At 42.4% G+C, this 20,642-nt stretch overlaps 2 protein-coding genes across 2 annotated transcripts in view; one reads left to right on the forward strand and one right to left on the reverse strand.

Annotated features, from left to right (window-relative positions):
• AMIGO3 (adhesion molecule with Ig like domain 3) overlaps positions 1 to 20,642 on the forward strand; it is a 455,802-nt gene that overhangs the window by 76,524 nt on the left and 358,636 nt on the right. The window lies entirely within an intron of this gene.
• On the reverse strand, positions 4,655 to 20,075 carry TERF2IP (TERF2 interacting protein). The gene is made up of 3 exons (XM_063428123.1): positions 18,137 to 20,075; positions 6,773 to 6,876; positions 4,655 to 5,998 (listed from the first exon to the last, which is right to left on the reverse strand). The coding sequence occupies exons 1-3, from the start codon at positions 20,031 to 20,033 to the stop codon at positions 5,597 to 5,599; spliced, it is 2,403 nt and encodes an 800-aa protein (XP_063284193.1). The 5' UTR covers positions 20,034 to 20,075; the 3' UTR covers positions 4,655 to 5,596.

Consider the following 20,642-nt stretch of genomic DNA (forward strand, 5'->3'; position numbering starts at 1 on the left):
GTGCACGATACAGGAACTTAAATTTCAGTTTCCGGCCGGAATGAAAAGGAAGTGCGCACTCGAGTATATAACTGATGTAGAGTACATCTTAATAGTTTATAATGTAAATACGTTTTTAACTTATAATAAAATATCAAAATTAGCTATCACTTATGCCATACAGAAATAGGTAACTTAAAAGACAGCTATAGGCACCCAGACCACTTCAGTTCAATGAAGTGGTCTGGGTGCCAGGTCCCCCTAGTTTTAACACTGCAGCTGTAAACAAAGCAGTTTCAGAGAAACTATGTTTACATTGAGGGTGAATCCAGTCTCTAGTGGCTGTCTCCCTGACAGTCACTAGAGGCCGCTTCCGCAATACTCAATGCGAGACACGGTGACGTCCATAGGAAAGCATTGAGTAATGCTTTCCTATGGGTGGTTTGAATGCACGCGTGCGGCTCTAGCAGTGCATGTGCATTCGGAGCGGACATCGACAAGGAGAGTAGAGGTCACCAGCGCAGAGGGAGCACGGCCCTGGATTAAGGTAAGGGGTGAAGGGGTTTTAACCCCTTCAGCCCAGCGGGAGGGGGCCTTACGGGAGGGGGGAGACCTAATAACTCTATAGTGCCAGGAAAACAAGTTTGTTTTCCGGCACTAAAGTGCTCCTTTAAGAGAAAAGATCATCACCCTTCACAAACAAGGAACAGGATATAAAAAGACAGCAAAGGCACTTAATGGTCCTTGAAACACCATTGGAAGGATAGTTTGCAAGTTCAAAGTTGAAGGAACAGTGGTTACGCTACCTGGACGGGGCAGAAAAAGGAAGCTATCGATTGCTGCAACAAGATTTCTGAGAAAGCAGATTGTGAAAAACCCTCGAGTGACTGCTAAAGACCTGGAGCAAGATTTAGCGGCAGCAGGCACTGAGGTTTCAGTGAGCACAGTAAGGTGCTTACTAAACGCAGAAAGTTTCAATGCCAAACTTCAAGACGTACACCACTGCTGACTGAAAAACACAAGAAACTCTGTACATTTTCACAATAAATCTAATTTTCAATGAGGGTTAAATAATTTACCACTGTACATAGTAAAGTCTTCTGTAAAAAAAATATATATATATCTTGACTGAACTGCACTTTAATTTGCACATACATTATTTGCATCTTTACACTTTTTAAAGGGACACTATAGTCACCTGAACAATTTCAGCTTAATGAGGTTGTGCAGGTTAGAACTATAGCTCCCTGCAGCCTTCTGAGAAAATACAGTGTTTACATTGAAAGCTAGGAACACCTCCAGTTGCAGTCACTCAGAGTGAACCAGAGGGACTTCTGAGTTGATGGAGGCATAATATGCCTCCATCCACTCAGATCTGCTGTGCACAAGCATCCTGTGATTCAGTATCTCCTCCCTCTGCATGCAGACACTGAACTTTCCTCATAGAGATTTATTGATTCAATTCATCTCTATGAGGAGATGCTGATTGGCCAGGGCTGTGTTTGAATCACACTGGCTCTGCCCCTGATCTGCCTCCTTGTCAGTCTCAGCCAATTTTATGGGGAAGCACTGTGATTGGATCAGGTTATCACGTCAGCAGACTGCTTGTTTATCCTGAGTCTAACAGCATGCAGATTTACAGCTTCTGGCTTGAATACAGTAAGATTTTTACTATATTTATGGAGGCATGAGGGGCCCAGGGGGGCTAGATGGTGGTGTTAACACTATAGGGTCAGGAATACATGTTTGTGTTCCTGACTCTATAGTGATCATTTTATTGTTATGGTCAGTATAAATCAGCACTGGTGACTATAGTGTCCCTTTAAATATTTTATAACTGGCGATTTCCTCTAAACACTTTTTAGGATAATTTTGGAGCAAGTCATATTTGTTTACAGGTTCACTATAAAACCACATACATTGTCTTGTATACACCTACAGTGCTTGAGCAGCTAACCAAATCTAACATATAAAAAGAGTACATTTAAATAATTGTTTTAAAGCACCTTTACACGTATAACACAATTCCAGTCAATCTGTCTGATACTTTTTAGCCCCGTTTCAGAAATTTAGCTCTTTTTAAAATTTTACCATTTATTACATTCACAAAATAATAAAATATATATATATATATATATATAAACAGGGGATAAAAGACATTAACAATTGAAAGGATAATTTATTTCTTAGAGCGACACAATATATCAATGAAGTGGTCTTGGTGCCATGTCCCTTTCGTTTTAACATTGCAATGTAAAATATTACCTTTCTGCAGGAGAGGTAATGTTTACTTTCCAGGGTTTAAATGTCTGTAGCGGCTGTCGCACTGACAGCCACTTATAATAGAGTGAAACTAAGCGATTTCAATGAAATGGTGTCATTGAAACAATCTGATTGGCACAGCGTGCGGTACTGCTGTGCATGCGCACTAGCCTCCCACTGCTTCTCTATGCGATCAAAAATCTTGGAGGCAGGACTTTAGCACAGACACAGGCATGTGAGGGAGAAAAGGTAAGTAACAATTTTGTTTTACTTCTAAACAGTTACCAGTGTACTATAGGCTATAGTGTTCCTTTTTTCTATATAGGAGGGCCTGTATTAGAATATCTGCCACTCTGTGTGTAATGGAAACTTTTGTTTGGGAAGAAAAAAATGCACTTGCTTTTTACACATCAGAAACACCACAATTTAAAACAAGAAGGAAAAAAAAAAAAAAAAAAGAGACAGGACAAAATTGTTAGGAAGGGCATAATAGGTCATTTGGGCACCGCTGCAGTGGTAAGGAAGACATTAAAGGGACTCTCCAGTGCCAGGAAAATAAACCCCCTCCCTCCCGCTTCAACCCCTTCAGCTACTTACCTGAATCCAGCGCCAATGTCCTTCGGTGCTGGGTCAGGCTCCGCCCACGCTCCTCCCCCGCTGTCAGGTGGAGACTTAAAGTGCATGTACGGCAATGACCGCATGTACGGCAATGACCTCCCCATAGGAAAGCTTTAATCAATGCTTTCCTATGGGGAAAATCTGACGCTGGAGGTCTGTTAGACAGCCACAGAGGGCAGACTTAGAGCTGCAATGTAAACATTACAGTTCTCTGGAACTGCAATGTTTTACATAGCAGCACTAAGTGCAATAGGGGCGCTGCACCCAGACTACTTTAATTAGCTGAACTGGTTTGGATGCCTGGAGTATCCCTTTAAGACATTCTCACTCTTTAAGATGATGCAGTGTAATTGTTGCATGACGAAACACTCCACAGTGGTTATAATCACCTTTTGGGAGAATGGTTCAGCAGTTACATCTTAGCACCAATCGTCAACCATCGTGCTCATGCCACTCACACAACACTAGGTTGAAATGGATATGAGGACTCTACAGAAGAACATTCTGGCTGCAGAATTAACAGCTCCAAGCGGTTGTCTTAGAGCTACAGTAACTTTTTTGTGATGGTGTTTAGAGTGACACTTAAATTGTAAAACAGCTGCTGACCTTTGTTTCAGCGTTACTCATAAAAGTCACACATGTTTTTACTGTTTAAGGGCATGCGTTGAAGAAATCGGTATATGCAAAAGGCTTTTATACATGTCTACACAAAGCTCAGCCATGATCTTGGAAAATGTCCCAGTTTCTTGGTTAATGTAATTAAGGTGAAATAATTAGCAAATAAAATAACGTGATGTAAGTAGAAATAATGTCCTCAGTATTTAGCTTGGATTTGCATTAAATATAGCAGCAGATGCAATTTCTAAAACGTTCTGAGATTCCCTGCATTCAAGCATACATGGTAAAAAATGTGGAACTGATGAGGATTCGCACAAAGTATCTCGGGATGGCAGCTATAGCTGACCAGGAGTGCAATGGGCTTAAGTTTATTTTCTACTTACATCCTCTGTACACCTCACATAGGAAACAATTCTATAGTGCTTAACGGGGTTAGTAAAAGCAAATATCACCACCGAGTCAAATGTATATATAGCTCTAATGGTCGTTACTCACTGTGTGCAGCACGCTCTACAGGCGCTGAATGTTCCTCATAGAGATGCATTGATTCAATGTATCTCTATGAGGAGATGCTGATTGGCCAAGCACGGCATTGTGCTGCAAATGCACATTAGCCTCGAAATGCTATGGGAAAGAATTGGATTGGCCGGGATTGTTAATTCCGATCTCAGCCAAGAAGGTAGAGCAGGAGTGAAACCAGTCGCAAGAAGACCCGCGCGATGCTGGAAAAAAAAAAAGGTACTTTTTAACCCTTTTTATAGGGGGCGAGCGTCTGAACAGGAATTTCAACATTATAGTGTTAGGAATACACATTTGTCCCTACACTATAGTGTCCCTTTATACTGGGTATTTTGAGTCTTTGCATTTGGCATTACATAAGCAATTTCTGTTGAATGTAGTGGAAGAATTTATTTTAATTTAACAAAAAACAAACATGTGACATATAATGGTGAATATCCCGGGCCTTTTACTACTTCAAAGACCCCAAGTATGAATTCTGTTTCATCAACAGAGTACAGAAACATCCTATATGTACACCTTTGCCAGACTTTTAGGGAACTTATTGGAGACATAAGCTCATTTTGACGTATTTGCTTGCTTCCCAGAGGAGCTTTTTGGTGAAGAGACATCTAAGTCACCATACAGATCAGCAAAAAAAAAAAAGTAAACAAATAAATATAAAAGGCAACGGGGGCAGGATTGGGGGCACACCCAGAATATGCATTTCCCAGCAATGGTGCTACTGTAGAGACCAAAATGTATGCAAAATACAGATTAATGAATAGCACCTTAGTCTGTATTTTGTATAAATTGTGGTTTCTACAGCAGCACCATTATTGAAAATGCATGTTCCAGATACCACACAGACTAGCGTCTAACTTTGACACTATTTCTAACCGTTCCACTTACTACCTTTAACATACAGTTTAGCACTTTGGGCGCCTGGCTGACTAACAACATTGCCTGGGGTGGAAATTTAACTGTGATGCTCTGAACCCCCCCCCTGTCTGCAGTGGTCTTTGGTGCTGTTTAAATGCAACAGCTTAACATAAAAGTGGCATATCCCGCCCTCTGCCTTCTGTTCAAAGTAATCCTAAGTAAATAAATAAAAGTAGCAGAATGTCAATGAGATCCACAATTCCTACACTGCAGTTCCGTGATGTGTAAGCTTTCAAAACACAGTAGCTGTCTGAGCTGAGCCTTGTGAGAAACATGGTGCACAGTACCTACAGTACCAAAGGTTAGCCTTGTCCCTTTCATCTAGAGCTTTCAACACTGCTCTCAATGGTAGCAGATAATAGCAACTACTGAGACTGTCAGTCTGTAATATTAGATGAAAAATGGCTAACCATGCACAGTTTGAAAATATATCTATAGAAAATGGTGACAATATGAACTTAAACAACTGTTATGCATATATGGTTACAAAGCAAAAACAACTAAAAAAAAAAGTCCAGCAACAGCTCTGATATGGTGTACTTCTCATTCTTTCAGATTGAACTCAAGGTGGACCTTCATTTTATAAACTAAACCACTGCCAGAAAACAAAACAGCAATGTAATGCTCTAATTGTCCTCTTCAAAGAAAAAGGTATTTATTTTAGTCTCAGTTCTCTTTTTCAGCTGGCCAGAAAAGCCATTCTTTTGGCTACATTGTCTGCACCATATTTTTGCACCAGTCTTTCCACAAAAGTTGGATCGTCCTTCTTAAGGTCCAAATCATCCTTTCGTACCCAAATAGGATACCCATCAGGTCGAGTCCCTGTCTGCAGGAAATACTTAGTGGAAAGAACTTCACCATTGTTCTTAATAAGGGCCTGAGTGACATCACATAGGGTAAGCTTGAACTCTGACATCATATCATGTAGGGCCTTCTGAAGACTCTCACCCTGAGAAAGATCAGGACTTGAAGAGACCTCATCCACCTGTGTAAGACTATCAGGGCTTATCGAGTCATTCTCCATCACAAATTCCTTTAGTCCCAGGCTCTGTTTTAAGGCAACTTTGTGCTCATCTTCAACCTACACAAGAGAAAAAAAAAAGTGTGACCTTTTGATAATTAAAATAGACCCCTAAACACAAAGCAAACATAAGTGAGAAATAAATGCTCTGCAAACTCTAGCATCTGAATATGAATTATCAAACATGGTCACCAGGTGGTGTCCTGACCTCATCCCTAAATAAAGAATAGTTACCAGTTGACAAGGAAATTGCACTTTTTGGAGAGACATTTCTAACTAGTTTTCCAGTTACCCAGATACTCAAAACACAAGAAGTGGTAAAACATATTGGACTGCCAAGCAATATAAACATATTTAAGAAGCAACTACTTTATATGGCAAAAATTAATGCCCAGCAAGGTGAGGTTTAAAAATTTTTTAAAAATTTAAAATAGGCTAATCCAATAATAAGAGGCAAATATTAATCTATCAATTGTATCTAGACATTCTGCTTGCTGGTCAACGAATAAAGAAATTATTAGATATTAAAAGTCAAGTAAACATGGCAGATCTGGCTACAAAAGAGCATGCCCACGATCAAGCACCTTCTTTGATCCACTGCGACAGATTACAGATAATAGAGTGTGTAGTTCTGGATTATTTTAGCTATTTTATGTCCAGATTCCAAAATCTGCCTTAGATCTTTTACTATGCTTGCAAATTTCTATATTTACAGAAAAAAATGGTTAGCAAAGAAAAAGAAAGTGTTCCTTCATTTCAAGCAAATAATACAATAAATAAAATAACCCCAAGTTTAGAAATGGATATAGACAGCGCTGTTAACCAATTCCTTACCTCAAATTCCATGTTTGCAATCTCAAATATGTGTAGTTCTTCTGAATCCCCATTAGAAGTTACATCAGCATTTTTGTTGATCATAACCAATTCATTGCTGCCCCCTAAAGACAATGCAAATAAGGACATATAGAAAAATTACATTTCAAAAATTGCAATTAAAAAAAATCTCATAAACCTAGGAACTGACAAAACTTTAAATTTCACATTGCATGAACATAATTTCCTTAACCCCTTAAGGACACATGACATGTGTGACATGTCAAGATTCCATTTTATTCCAGAAGTTTGGTCCTTAAGGGGTTAAAGAGAAATGTAAAGAGATGTTTGTACACAGCTCCATAGTGATATAGACAAAAACAAAAAAAACAAGTGTATTATCCAATACAGAAGTGAAATTTCCTAAAAGTAAATAAAGTGCTGGTGCTACAATCACCTTAGTGGGCCACAATAACCACTAAACAGATAGAAGTGATTGGTTAACAGAAAGAATGGTGAGAACACTCAAAGAGATTAAAATAATATTACCCAAAATGTAGTAAATCTCTGAAATTAAATTAAACAGAAAACAAAAATGGTCTGAAACCTTCATTTTTCCCTGAAGAAGTCCTGTCCAGGACGAAACGCAGAGGGCGGAGGGACCAAGGCAGCACCCTTATTTGATTAATTTGTGTATGAATTTTTTATTTTTTTTTGTAAATTTCTTTATTATGCATGTGTTCAAGATTACAGCTGTACAACATTACCATGTGTTACCATCGTATAATATAACACGCGAGGTGCAAACAATAAACATATTTTGTGTATGAATTTATTGTGTATTAGTCAATTTTTTGTTTTATTTTACCTGGCTTTTTTTCAAATACTTGCCACGGAAAGAAAGGACGTCGGCACTGTGAATACCTGAGTGTTTGATACGCTGGATTTTTATCGTTATCCTAATAGTGTAACCCCCTGAACCTGCGTTCCTGGTGGCACATCAGATCAAACTTTGGGAAGAACCCAGCTAAAGTCCAAGCAGTGATTTGCTCAAGGCGTGCAGTCCGAGCCAGCTTTATAAGTGGCTCCACGTATGTGAGTGAGACTAACACATTCTTTCTGTTAACCAATCAAGTGTATTATCGTCCGTTCACACATTTTGATTACTGATGTTGATCTAAAAGGTCGATAGCCCAATTAATAAAATAATGGACTACAAAAAATGTCAGTCAGATTTCCATTAGACCAATAATAATAATAATAATCAGACTTTTAGTTCCCTTTTGTTTGCGTTTCTTTACATTAGGGAAAAGGGATAAAAAAGGTCAAATAAAGATTACTTACCTCGTTCCCAGCGCCTAAACTGCTGCAGATATTCGCTCTGACTTTGAATATTTCCTCTGATCCATTTGTTCTCATAGACAAGCAATATCTATGAGAAACACACATGCGCAGCCTAACTTCACACTCCTCCAATCACATTCTGCCAACAGCAGCATTTGATTCCCAGACAGAGTTTTACCTAATCTTGAGAAGGAAGCACATCTAGTGGCCATCAGGAAGACAGTTACTAGAGGTGGATTTAAACCTGCAATGTAAACAATGCAGTTTAATAAAAATAAAAAAAAAAAGACACACACGTTTTACATTGCATGGTTAAAATATAACAGGAGGGGGGGCGGAGCCTGCTAGCACACGGCACCAGACGCCATTTTCCATCTCTCCCGAACCGGCAACTTAATCCAGGCAAAATCCGCGAAACGGGCACCCATCCAGCCCTACAACCCACATAATCGGAACCAGCAAGGCAAGAGGCACCAGCAGATGCCTTTTTTGCAGCCCCACAAGCTCCCCAAACGGAAACGCAAAACCGGGGCCTACACCTCGCCAGTGATCCGGGACCTGGAGGAATTTCTGTTCTGGCCGCGAGCAGAGAGGGTAGGACCTCCATCACCCCCCTCACCCACTGAAACGCCGGCGCTCATACCTGCAATGGGACGCAGATCCCAAAAACCAGCACCTGGTGGAGGGGATATCGGCGCGCTGCTGCAACGCCCGGCGCCGCCACGCTCCGCTCCCATGCCTGCGGGCGGAGAACAGGAGCCAGCTCACGCTCCCCACCAGGAGCGGAGGGGACAGGAGACCCCCCCAGGCCACACGGCCAGCACAGGTACAGCAGCCTGACTCCCCTGAAGATGCAGCTCCAGCCACTAAGGGGGACCTCAAACTCCTGCTTGCTGACATCCACAAGCTTTTAGCAGCTGACACTGCCCTCCTCAAGACAGAGGTACAACTGGTTACAGATAGGGTAACTACTACAGAGCAAGAACTAGGGGAGGTTAAAACACACCTGACAACACTAGATGAACAGGTTCTAACTATACAGCATCACCAAAAACTTGTGGCACTTAAAATGGCGACCATAGAAGACAGACAAAGGAGAATGCACATCAAAATCAGGGGAATTCCAAATGCAATCACTGCAGAAGAACTGCCTCACTACGTAAGGCGTCTTCTAGCCAGCATACTCCCCCACGCAGCTGCAAAGAAAATCGCCATAGACGGCATCTACCGGCTCCAGACCTACACTCATCTGAAAACACCGGCAGCACGAGACGTCATCTTAAGGTGCGTCACAGTTCAGGACAAGCTTCATATTATGGCAGCGCTTAAAGACCGAACGCCACTGCCCTTCGAAGGCACAGAGCTAACCTTCTATCAGGACTTATCTAGGGCCACACTACTGTGGCGCAAATCATACGGTCCAACAGCAACACAGCTACGTGCCGCAGGCATAGCCTACAAGTGGGGAGCAGGAGGGTCTATGGAAGTCACCCGCGCAGGGACAACTCACGTCCTCTCATCGCCTGAGGAAGCCTCCAAATTTTTGAAAACCCTCGGCTTGCAGCACCAGACCCCGAAACACCAAGGAGACCGCATGGAACGCATGACTGCCTCCCCTGATACCCCGGGAACAAGTGAACTGGGGGCACTGGGCACATGAACACTAACCGGTTGATAAAACACAAGATTTAATTAAGATGGGCTAATATTTCACTCCATCCCCGTCCCAATGGAGGAAAAGACTCCAATATTACACTATTACCACTGTCTCATGTTTTATTATGCCTTTTATTTTAAGTTACTATATCGTTACCTGTAGGACGGATTACTCCACTGACGCTACTTGAGTTATACTACCACTAAGACTGGTTGCCTTAAAAACACCCAACTGGACACATAGTCCAAACAAGCATAAACCCCCCCCATGGTTAGGGGTTTCTTGTCCCTATGCCGAGGCAGAGCGCACCACCACGACATTATCCAAAGCCCTAACACGCTAGAACCTATCATATTTCTGACACTGCTGACAGAAGCTACTGTAGGGCCTGTAAACCACACAGACTGCCCAGCATGCAAGCCGTACCACAAATAGCTAGTCCCATAGTAGACTACAACGTATCACACAGACTGCTTAACCGACTACCACACACAGCTAGACCAACTCCACTGTGACTAATTTTCACTGTTACCCATTCCTGTTACGCCTTATCTGAAAATGTGCTTTTAACCTTATGCCATGTTTTATCTCATTTAACATTACATGTATACATATATATAAGCTTGTTACTACTGAAATGGCAGCAAAGTGCTTGTTTGAAAACCTACGCACAACAAAATAAAGAATTAAAAAAAAAAAAAATAATATATAAACAGGACCACAGCATCCAGACCACTAAAAGGACCACTATAGTGCCAGGAAAACAAACTTGTTTACCTGGCACTATAGGGTCTTTGGGTCCCCCCCACCTTCAGGGTCCCATTCCCGCTGGGCTGAAGGGGGAGGAAGAGGTTAAATTCGTACCTTTCTCCAGCGCCAGACTCCCTCGGCGCTGGGTACTCCCTCTTCCGACGTCATCCGTCAAATGCGCAGCAAGAGCCGCGCGCGCATTCAATCAGTCCATAGGAAAGCATTGAGAAAATCACAGTGAGAAGCGCCTCTAGCGGCTGTCAATGAAACAGCCACTAGAGGCTGGATTAACCCTAATGCTGCAGGGTTAACCCTAGATGGACCTGGCACCCAGATCACTTCATTGAGCTGAAGTGGTCTGGGTGCCTATAGTGATCCTTTAATTGAAATTGTAAAGTACTCCGTTACAGCGGCACTGTCACTCGCCCTACAAAAATTAGTATTTTATAAAGAAAGAAACTGTATGAAATACTCATAATGACTGTGTGGTTATTGCAGGGTTAAAATGACAGGACCACTGTCCGGTCATTGAGATGAAGTGGTCAGAGTGACAATAGTGCTATTTTATAGTGACAATGCCAGCCCCCCTGCAAAATGGGAATTTCAGAAAGATAGAACCTTAATGACTGTGCTGGAATTTCACTAAAATCCTGAAACCTGCCCATGCCTCACACTTTTTGACATGGAGCAGAGCTACCCCTCACAAGATCATCCATAGACCTTTCTGCAGTACTCTCGCGCATGCACGACTGTACAGTAGTGATGTTGACTCCTGGCAGCTGAAGTGCCAGGTGTAGAAGAGGTCCGGTCCTAAGAGGATGGCAGCGCCCACAAGGGACAGATTCAGGTAAGTGGAACTCACCTTTGCCTGCCATCCGGCCACCAGAACCCCACTGGCGATGTCACCGTCAGGAGTTTTTGCAAATTATGCAAAGTCCCCAGACGGTGACAGTGCCGCTTTGATGAACAAGTTACAAGAGAGGGTAATGCATGTATTTGTATAATATGTCCCCTCAGAGATGGTTAGAACCTTCGGGATTACTTTCTTCCGAATTAAAATCTTCACTTTCTGTTATTAATTTTGTAGCGCTCCTCTGCAAGTTGGGAGTCTTATCACTGATTTATAAAAATAAATATTATTGTTCTGTGGACACCCCTTCCCCCCTTTATATTTGTTTTAATACCTTACTGGCCTTAGCACCAGCAGCAAAAAACTGCACATTATTGCCTAGTCTGTGGGCTAGAATTATTCCCAAGCATTTTGCTAATAATATTTGGTGCAAGTTGCATAATCACTTAAGGAACACATGACAGTCTATGTCAGGGGTCCTCAAACTACGGCCCGCGGGCCAAGTCCAGACCGCCAGGGTCCTGAACCGAGCCCAAGCATTTAGGGCGACCGGGCCTCTTTAAAAAAATTGCAGCCGCAAAGTAGTGCTGGGTGGAAGTGATGGCCAGTCACTTCCTCCCAGCTCCCTCCACGCAGGAGGGAAGAAAGACAGGCCGCGAGGACCGAAGAGCCACGCCGACTCCCATCAGCCACCCTCCTGCAAAAAAAAGAAAAATTAGCTGTGTGTGTGTATATATATATATGTCTGTATATCAGTATGTGTCTATCTGTATGTATGTCAGTATGTACTTCAGTATGTATGTATGGATTTGTGTGTGTATGTATGTGTCTATCTGTATGTCTGTCTGTCTATGTGTATGTATTTCAATATGTCAGTATGTATGTCTGTGTGTGTGTATGTGTGTCTGTCAGTATGTGTCTATCTGTGTGTATGTATTTCAGTATGTCTGTGTCTGTATGTTAGTATGTATGTAGGGCTCTGTGTGTGTGTGTGTGTGTCTGGCTGTGTATGTATGTGTGTCTTTATGCATGTTTGTGTCTGTCTCAGTATGTATGTTAGTATGTGTGTCTGTATATGTTTATGTGTCTGTCTCAGTATGTATAGGAATTCGTTAAAAAAAATTTCAAACTATAGTCCGGCACCCAACCTGCTGGTACCACAGAACTCCTGATTTATCAGTGGATGCCTGAGGTTCTCTTATTTCAGCTGGGGCCACAATTAGTATCCCCAGACTGACAGATGAGCTAAGAGTGCCCACATTAAAGGGAGTTAACTCCACCTCTAGTAGCCGACTACCAGACAGCCACTAGAGGAACTTCCGGATCGATAGGCGACTTTTGGTCGCCTAACAGATGCTGGATGTCCTCACACTACGTATTAGGATGTCCAGCGTCACGGGGGAAGTCCTAATTTGAGCGCGGCCATTGCCAAGCATGCGCATTAGGTCTCCCCTGCCGGCTGACGGCGGCGGTGGAAGAGCGGAGGTGGAGTCCGAGCCAGCGCCGACAGACATCAGCACTGGACTCAGGTAAGTGACAGAAGAGGTTTTTAAGTTGTAGATCTCTTGTCTGCAGCATTTCAAAGCCCTCCCCTTTTTCTCTAACAAAATCTGTGAGTCTTTGCTGGGGAATACTCAAATCAGAGTATTTAAAACTAAAGCCCCCTATAGTGGTTATGCTTATTTTTTTTTAGAAATAGGTTGTCCAGGCACCTGTACCACATTTCGTCTTTTCCTGTAGCAGGAATGTGGAATTTGTATAGCTGCTGCCTGGGACATGCGAGTTCTGGGCGCTGGGCATTCAGGTGTTTTGCTCTGTATCCGTGCTTTACGCAAGCGGCAATGCTGATATAGAGGAGGACTATAGCTGTCAGGGGTGGAGAAAATAGTGTCAAGAAATTATGGTTTGTCATATCTCCCCAACCCACTGCCTTACGCATATTAATTCAGCCGCTCTCTGCTAACCTGAGAGTGAGGTGAGAAAATGGCACAGAGTGGAATGGGCTATAGCTGAAAGATGGCATGACTGTTTATAAGGAGAGTATGGAGGATATTTTGGAACATAACAGGCAGTGGAGTAATGGAAAGAGAAGGAACAGGGGTTTAGTTGGTGGGAGACTAAAAGCTTTTTGTCTAATAGCAAGGAAGACAGAGGTTGGCATAAAACTGGGGTGAAAAGGCAAATGCTATAAAAGACGTGACAAGTATGGCATAGGTTATAACTGGACATGACACTAAGGGCAGAGGCTGGTATGGACATAGGTTAGTGGGCATAGGTTCATATGGGACAATGCACATTACATACAGTTGACACAGCCAGCGTACACATACTATATGCCAGCAAAAACACCAACACACACACACAGCAAGCAAACCAACACACATATTACAAGAAGCACAAACACAACTGTCGAAAATTTGATTTTTTGCATTGGGTATATAAACACATGCTGCCAGTATTGTTTAGATTGCACCTGAGCTAGACCTATATGGTTGAAATATAGGCTTTGTATTTTTTTATTTTTTTTTAATATAAATATATTGAAATAAAAGTGTGTTGGTTACTACTACCACTGAGTTCCTGCTTCTTCTGGATATTATGTCCTTCTACAAAGATTCCAATTATCCCAATGGTGGATAAAAGGCAACTACAGGGGGTGGGGCCTGAAAGCAAACCAAAACAGCCGCATGGTGCAGACGATCCTTAGGACAATCCTAATATTCAGCCCAAAACTGGACTGTTCTTTTTTTCAGGCAAAATCTTGCTTTACACCCTGGGGAACATCCTGCCGACAGCTTGCTACCTTTCTACATTAATTCTATGGATAGAGCCACTGATCAGCTCCTTTGCAGCCTGTAGTCACGATCAAGGGGGGAGGCAGCCAATCGCCGTCCTTGCCTGGTTCCTCCCCCCCACCCCCATGGACCAGTAGGGGATATCCAGGTCCCCAATGGAGTATTTGAGTGATCATCCCCTCAAAACATAAAGCTTACCAGTGCTGACCCTGCCAGGGCATACAACCATTGTACACCACCCCACTGTCACCAACATACATGATGTATTATCACATATGCACGAAATTCTTGAAGAGGGTCCGGGCTCGAGGACTTGCCTCTGCTCCTACAGGCCTCATCACGGCGCACCGTAGCCATCCTGCTGTTCGAAGCCTTATGTCAGGGCATCCCCAGGCTGGCGTTACAAAGGAGAAATAGTAAGAGACCACCGTGTTAAGTGCAGATCAGAGTGGAGCCATGGGACTGCTACGAGTTGTGGCCGAAAGCTGGGATGTTATCATGGAGAAGATCGAGCTGGACGGTCTGGAGGCTTGGTCTAAGAGGAGAAGTCTCATCGGAGTGGCTGACAGTGATAGGAGCTGGGAATCTCCATCTCTGGGCATTGGATGAGTGGCCCACAAGCTTTACCTGCAGCTTTGCAGTTTTATCACAGAACTCACTGTACACAATGCTATATATGATAATGATCTGTTTTGTTTGCTTGTTTTATCTCTTGTTTCTGTGCCCTAACTGACCACCTGCAGCAGTTCAATGTAGTAGTACCCAGTGGTATGAACCACTTGCTCCTATCCATAGTTCTTTACTAAGACATTTTTCATCCCTTACCTGTCTGACATGATTGAGCTATGTTCCTGATGTCTTTAACCCCTTAACGACCAAACCTCTGGAATAAAAGGGAATCATGACATGTCACACATGTCATGTGTCCTTATGGGGTTAAAGGGACACTATAGTCACCAAGACCACTTCAGCTCAATGAAGTGGTCTGGGTGCCAGGTCCCTCAGGTTTTAACCCTGCAGATGCAAACATAGCAGTTTCAGAGAAACTGCTATGTTTACATTGCAGGGTTAAGCCAGCCTCTAGTGTCTGTCTTCCGGACAGCCACTAGTGGCGCATCTGCGATGCTGGAGGCATATTATGCCTCCATCACGGGGAGCGTCCATGGGAAAGCATTGAAAAATGCTTTCCTATTGACAGCTTGACTGCGTGCGCGGCACTTGCACATTCGGCTCCGCTGACGTCGGCAGAGGGAGCTGACATCTGCCAAAGATTGCATTTTTTTATTCCTCTCCCTTTTCCCTTGCTGATTCCTTTTATATGCACTGGGATGCCTGAGAGTGTTAATGTTGGGTCTGATAATTGCTTAGGGGCAGCAGTACTTACAACACATTTTTGAGTATGTTATTTACTTTTTTTTTTTGTAAAGGCGGCTCCTTACAATTTTAAACAAACACTTTACTATACTGAGCAAAGGAGGGATAAAAATATAAAAGAAACCAAGGGGAAATACTTCCTCTTGGATAAATAGGAAGGAAAAGTTATGGTCTAAAGAAAGGGGGTATATCCACTAAACAACTGGTGAAACAACCCACACCTTAGGTTGAATAGATAGGCAGTAAAAAAGAAAAAGCAAGGAGCAAACAATCTAATTGCTTAAACCAGGAGTGGATACCAACACCCAAAGAATAAAAAAAAAAGAAAAAAAATAGATAGTTTTCTCCTTGCTTTTTCTTTTTTACTGAGCAAAGGAGGAAAGAATTTAAATACCTAATCTGGCTTAATTTGAATACTCTAAAAAGCCTGAACGGATCCTTCTTTTCTTGTTTTTTGCTTGGAAATCATTTGAACCCCCTCTTGTTTTTAAACCAGAATAGTGGGTGAATGAATTTAATTGCAACCTGTGCTCACATTCGAATCAACTAATCTAAATTTGGAAGTTGACAATCTGCAAAATCACACCTTATTACATCTGCCAAGTTGATAGATGACCGATGAAGTTAAACCTGATTTATCACACGATTACCCTTAACGAGTGGTGGATTTTAAAGTAGCTCAAACAAGCTATATATATATATATATATATATATATATATATATATATACACACACACAACTAGTGGAGTGATTATCTAACTCTCATACAGCAGCAGTGAGTAAGCATTTGTGTTTATAACGGAATTGGAGAATTTTTCCAGTTCAGCTATTTTTGACTCAATTTTTAAAATTTAGATTTAATTTAGGAAAATTCTGAGTTTAGTTAAATAACCCTGCCAATGTCCAGGTCTAAGCATGGTACTCAATTTTTTTTTCAATTTGAAATGAATCTTTGTCAGGTTGAGTAGATTTTCATTGCAGAAAAGCAGATTGAGCTACCGCTTGTATCATCGGACAAGAAGATACCACCCTGCTCCCCCTCCCCAATTTCCACACTCCTGTAAAGGGAAAGCATGAGGTATTTGCAGAGTAAAACGTGTCCAATGTAGAACTGTGCTCTTTAGCCAAGAGCACTCAGTAGACACTCTCAGTTACTTCTCTTCCTGTGTAGTCATGCTTGGTTCTGCGGAGCTAACCAGATTCTCTCACACCATGGGCTATGGCTGCAAGAGCAGTCAACAATGGTTAGTTGTCAAGCCGCATTAAAATGGTTTGACTACTTACAGAGGGAGAGCATGAGGGTACTCCTAGCACCATGTGGCGAAACCGACCTCGCCACGTGTCCTTGGAGGGGGCTGCTTGCCCGCCTCTTGCCTTCTGACTATGGCCCTGCAGTTCAAACCTGTTATTTTCCCTGCCAAAAGGTTTATTTGTGCCTTTCTGCAGACTGTTAAAGCCATGCTACCCCAGATAGCTATGCCATGGAGCCCAGCCGTATACTGAAAGACTGTATGAAAGACTTTGGCTCCATGGCAATTGAACTGTATGCATGTGATCTTAGTGCCATCCGGTAATAATGTGCGCTCAGGTCTAAGCTATCTGGGGATAGGTAGAATGTGTATGTTCTATGTGATAAATGTAACAGTATGTATTTTTATGTCTTTTATTGTCCTTTGTCTGCCATGTGGCTAATGGAGTTTTGCCTCTGTCCTTGGAGATAATTGGATTACGTCTCAATTATCTCCAGGATAGAAGACACTGTGGAACTGGTTTGGGCAGAAAAGCCATGCTTCATTTGGTCTATCTTTTGAACCAATGGACCAATTTGGATGATTTTGCCATATGTTTGTATTTGGAGTATGCTGCTTATGAAAATTTGTTTTATGTTTGTGAAATGTATATTTTAGAAGTTATAAATATTGTGTAAAAACTGTATTCCTCTGCCTGTGATAAGGAGATTACCCATTGTGTTCAGTAATCATATCACAGGCAGAGGGGAAGATTTTGTGTAGGAGTGTCTGTGTGTATTGTACGGATTGATTGGTTGTTCTGTAATACCCTGTGGGCTGTACTGTGGTTGTGGATTCGGAATAAAAGAGACTGTATGTGCCAGGACAGTCAGTTCCTGCTTAACCCTCAAAGTGAAGTGTTGTCTCATTCTTGGGGGGGAATTTGATTGTATGCCGATTGCCAGGAGTGTAAGCTGTTCATAGGGCTTTCCTGTTCGGCTGCTTCCAGTGTTCGTGTGTCTCTTGTTCGAGAGTTGGTGAATTCGTGCAGTTTGCAGTTTGGGAGATTGGTGATTGCAGTAGCTGCTTGTCTATCTGTAAGGGGATTATCGCCTAAACGTTTTTTAACCTCTGGTGAGCAAAACGGTCCGTTACACACCATAAATCAGAACACAAACACTCTCACCTATTTAATGAAAATGATTAGCAGGCAGAGCTTGCTACCACAGTGCAACAACTTCAAAAAGGAACAATGTTACAAAACAACGTGGTGGACTTTGGACCCTGTGGATATCTTTGTTTTTTTGTCAAACAAAATCAATTTCGGAAAATGATATATTGTGATTATGGTGTTTCGAGTGTATTTTTAAAACCTGTTAACTAACCTATCAGAGGTGTAGAAGATTGCTGTGCATCTCCATGGTCTGTATTACCTTGGAGACGGCTGACATTAGTTCCCTCTTTTTGACGCAGGGCCTCAGGTGAAGATTCTAGACTGACATTTTCCATGCTTGATTTTTCAGGACTTAAAAAGTCAAATGAACTAAATAATATACTTCTGTTTCTGAAACTATTTTTCCTAAATAACTCCACACTACTGGTAACGTTATTCTGATGGGAACCACTGGATTCAGGCAATATGTAAGAACTCTGGTTTTCCACAAGGTATTTCTTGTAACGGTGCTTCATTGACTGCCAAGTTCTATTTACTACTTTCATCTCTTCCATCTCTTGCCATAAACGTACACCAGACACTGTTCCCCTGGCTGGTACAAAATCCCTTATGTAAGTCAATATGGCCACATCTTCCTGCTCAGTGAAAGGTATCCTCCCAACACGGAAATTACTAAGAGAGCGTGAAGTTACAGTTTTCTGATGATTCCAATTATTTGCTAGATTTTCCACATTTTCTAAAACAGAATTATCACTCTGGTATAACTCATCAAATCTTCTCTTTTTCTCTTCTACATCACTTGTAAGGCTTGTTCCTCTCCGTTTTTTAATGCCATCTTTTCGCCTTATCTTTTTATTACCATCATTCCGCCTTTCAACTCCTTCCTCCTCCTGTTTCTTTTCATGTGTCACATATTCCCCAAGTTCTATCTCCACTGCCTCTTCCTTTACGTGTATCTCACTTCCCTGGACCTTCCCTTCTTTCAGGTGTTCCTCTCCTCCACTGGTCCCTTCTCCATTGCCATGTTCCTCAGCTCTCTGATCTTCTACCTCCATTGACTGTTCCTCACCCTCCCTTGAAGATTCCTCACCTATCTGGTCTTCTCCCTCCATTGATTGTTCCTCACCTATCTGGTCTTCTCTATTCTCTGAGTGTCCCTCACCTATCTGGTCTTCTCTATTCTCTGAGTGTCCCTCACCTATCTGGTCTTCTCTATTCTCTGAGTGTCCCTCACCTATCTGGTCTTCTCTATTCTCTGAGTGTCCCTCACCTATCTGGTCTTCTCTATTCTCTGAGTGTCCCTCACCTATCTGGTCTTCTCCCTTCTTTGAGTGTCCCTCACCTCTTTTATCTTCTCCTTCCTCTGCATGTTCATCAGCTCTCAGGTCTTCTACCACTATTGATTGTTCCTCACCTATCTGGTCTTCTCCCTCCATTGAGTGTCCCTCACCCTCCCTTGAAGGTTCCTCACCTTTCTTATCGTCTCCCTCTTTTGAGTGTTCCTCACCTACCTGATCTCCACCTTTCTTCACCTGTTCCTTCTCAACTTGGTTTCCTGCATCCTTCACAAGTTGCTCATGGTTCTGGTCCAGAACATCATTCATATATCCTACTTCATCTTTCTTAAGTGATATTTCACTATCCCTACGACTTTCTCCTTCTTCTTGGCCTATTGCATTCTGCTCAAACCCAATCCCTTCTAGATCCCCTCCTCCATGATTTCCATCCTCTGAGACTAGGTTTCCTTGATGGTCCTCTCCATTCTTGTCAGATTCGCTGTCAGTCTGCTTCCCTTTTCCAGTTCGCTTCCTCAACCAATTGTCCTCCTGCCCCAGGCGGTAATGCTCTACCTCCAGCCTTTCGTCACTCTTTACACACTCACCGATGTAATTGGTGGAGATGTACTGGGAACCCTTAGCCTCTCCGGGCTCTGCAAGCAGAATGGCCCCAGGTTCCTGCACCCGGCACATCACTCCACCTCCGTGGGTGATCAGAGGAGACAGCTGCCGCTTCACCGGACCCGGCCGCACGTAGAACCGCATGGGGCTCCCATCATCTTGCACAAACAGAATGCGAGAATGGCTCGGCTTCGTACTGGAGAGCGACATGTCTGTTTACCATCAAGTGGTATGGCCGTGACGTCACTACAAGTGCGCCGATCGCCCCGGCCGCACAGCTTCACGGGAGTTGTAGTACGATACAAATTCACTCCAGGCTGGGTTATTCATTACAATATTTCAACTTTAAGGCCAAAGTAGCCGGACCTCAAACATTCTCCGAGTTAGATAAGCTTTCAGTGTGGCTACTCTGGCCTTAAATTTGAAATTCACTTTGAATTCTCTCTTTAGTAAATAACTGTAAGGGTTACTCACTAAAGTAAGAGTGGTCAGTAATTTAAAGTGATTTTCAAATTTAAGGTCAAAATAGCCAAACTGGAAGAGGTGACTTGGAGAATATTTCCAGTTCACTTATTCTGACCTTAAATTTGAAATTCTCAACAATTCTATGTTTAGTGAATAACCCTGACAGGGTAAGAAATTAGAGAACTGGTCAGAGAATTAAAAATGGGGCCAAAATCAAACTGAAAAGTATTAACAAATCGACTATTTTGGCTTTAAATTAAAAAAATTACGATGAATTTCACATTTAATTCAGAGTTTAGAGGTTTATTTGCTAAATTGTGAATTGTCAGGAGTTTAAAGGGACACTATAGTCAC

Source organism: Pelobates fuscus, chromosome 7 (assembly GCF_036172605.1).
Source record: "Pelobates fuscus isolate aPelFus1 chromosome 7, aPelFus1.pri, whole genome shotgun sequence".
In the NCBI taxonomy this organism is placed as follows: Eukaryota; Metazoa; Chordata; class Amphibia; order Anura; family Pelobatidae; genus Pelobates; species Pelobates fuscus.